The sequence below is a fragment of the Chanodichthys erythropterus genome, chromosome 21, assembly GCF_024489055.1.
Source record: "Chanodichthys erythropterus isolate Z2021 chromosome 21, ASM2448905v1, whole genome shotgun sequence".
Classification (NCBI taxonomy): domain Eukaryota; kingdom Metazoa; phylum Chordata; class Actinopteri; order Cypriniformes; family Xenocyprididae; genus Chanodichthys; species Chanodichthys erythropterus.
Window position 1 is genome coordinate 273,442 of NC_090241.1, and position 2,213 is coordinate 275,654.

General features: G+C 53.1%; 1 protein-coding gene across 1 annotated transcript; it reads left to right on the forward strand.

The window, feature by feature from the left end:
• Positions 1 to 765: 765 nt before the first annotated feature.
• On the forward strand, positions 766 to 1,290 carry LOC137011396 (octapeptide-repeat protein T2-like). Its single transcript, XM_067374226.1, has one exon. It carries the CDS (start codon positions 766 to 768, stop codon positions 1,288 to 1,290), a length of 525 nt encoding a protein of 174 aa, XP_067230327.1.
• The last annotated feature ends 923 nt before the right edge of the window (positions 1,291 to 2,213 follow it).

Consider the following 2,213-nt stretch of genomic DNA (forward strand, 5'->3'; position numbering starts at 1 on the left):
AGAGAGAATGAGAGGAGAGGAAGAGAGGAGAGGAGAGGAGAGGAAGAGAATGAGAAGAGGAGAGGAAGAGAATGAGAAGAGGAGAGGAGAGAAGAGAGAATGAGAGGAGGAGAGGGGAGGAGAGAATGAGAAGAGGAGAGGAGAGAAGAGAGAATGAGAGGAGGAGGAGAGGAGAGGAGAGAATGAGAAGAGGAGAGGAGAGGAGGAGATGAGAGGAGAGGAGAGAGGAGGAGAGAGAATGAGAGAGAATGAGAGGAGGAGAGGAGGAGGAGAGGAAAGAAGAGGAGGAGAGAAAAGGAGAGAGGAGGAGAGAAGAGGAGAGGAGAGGAGGAGAGAGGAGAGGAGGAGCGAGGAGGAGAGGAGGAGCGAGGAGGAGATGAGAGGAGAGGAGAGGAGAGGAGAGGAGGAGAGGAGAGGAGAGAAGAGGAGAGGAGGAGAGAGGAGAGGAGGAGAGAAGAGGAGAGGAGAGGAGAGGAAAGGAGGAGGAGAAAGGAGAGGAGGAGACAGAAGAGGAGAAGAGGAGAAGAGGAGGAGAGAAGAGGAGAGGACAAGAGAGGAGAGAGAATGAGAGGAGAGGAAGAGAGGAGAAGGAGAGGAGGAGGAGAGGAGAGGAGAGGAGAGGAGAGGAGAGGAGAGGAAGAGAATGAGAAGAGGAGAGAAGAGAGAATGAGAGGAGGAGAGGAGAGGAGAGGAGAGAATGAGAAGAGGAGAGGAGAGGAGAGGAGGAGATGAGAGAAGAGGAGAGAGGAGAGAGGAGGGGAGAGAATGAGAGGAGGAGAGAGGAGGGAAGATGAGAGAATGAGAGAAGAGGAGAGAGGAGAGGAGGAGCGAGGAGGAGATGAGAGGAGAGGAGAGGAGGAGAGGAGGAGGAGAGGAAAGAAGAGGAGGAGAGAAAAGGAGAGAGGAGGAGAGAAGAGGAGAGGAGAGGAGGAGAGAGGAGAGGAGGAGCGAGGAGGAGAGGAGGAGCGAGGAGGAGATGAGAGGAGAGGAGAGGAGAGGAGAGGAGGAGAGGAGAGGAGAGAAGAGGAGAGGAGGAGAGAGGAGAGGAGGAGAGAAGAGGAGAGGAGAGGAGAGGAAAGGAGGAGGAGAAAGGAGAGGAGGAGACAGAAGAGGAGAAGAGGAGGAGAGAAGAGGAGAGGACAAGAGAGGAGAGAGAATGAGAGGAGAGGAAGAGAGGAGAAGGAGAGGAGGAGGAGAGGAGAGGAGAGGAGAGGAGAGGAGAGGAGAGGAGAGGAGAGGAGAGGAGGAGATGAGAGAAGAGGAGAGAGGAGAGAGGAGGGGAGAGAATGAGAGGAGGAGAGAGGAGGGAAGATGAGAGAATGAGAGAAGAGGAGAGTGGAGGAAAGGAGAGAAGAGGAAGAGGAGAAAGGAGAGGAGGAGACAGGAGAGAATGAGAGGAGAGGAGAGGAGAGGAGAGGTGAGGAGAGGAAAGGAGGAGGAGAAATAAAGGAGGAGACTGGAGAGGAGAGAATGAGAGAAGAGGAGAGGAGGAGAGGAGAGGAGAGGAGGAGAGAGGAGGGGAGAGAATGAGAGGAGGAGAGGAGAGGAGGAGAGAGGAGGGGAGAGAATGAGAGTAGAGAATGAGAGGAGAGGAGAGGAGGAGAGGAGAGGAGAGAGGAGAGGAGGAGAGGAGAGGAGGAGAGAGGAGGGGAGAGAATGAGAGGAGAGAATGAGAGGAGGAGAGGAGAGGAGGAGAGAGGAGGGGAGAGAATGAGAGGAGAGAATGAGAGGAGAGGAGAGGAGGAGAGGAGAGGAGAGGAGAGAGGAGAGGAGGAGATGAGAGGAGGAGAGAGGAGGGGAGAGAATGAGAGGAGAGAATGAGAGGAGGAGAGGAGAGGAGGAGAGAGGAGGGGAGAGAATGAGAGGAGAGAATGAGAGGAGAGGAGAGGAGGAGAGGAGAGGAGAGAGGAGAGGAGGAGAGGAGAGGAGGAGAGAGGAGGGGAGATAATGAGAGGAGAGGAGGAAAGGAGAGGAGGAGAGAAGAGGAATTTCTTAGGCATTCTTAAACATCCGAGACTGATATAAATCCGATCGCTCAAATCACTTCAGGAGGAAGTCTGGGACACATTCAGTCAAAACTGAACAGGTCTAAATGCATCTGGTTAAGCTGGTAAACCACATGTAAATTTAACTCCTTCCAAAAAAACCTAACAAAATAAATGTGTGAGTGCGTGTTATAGGCTAAATAACATGTTACAGTCAGACATGACAGC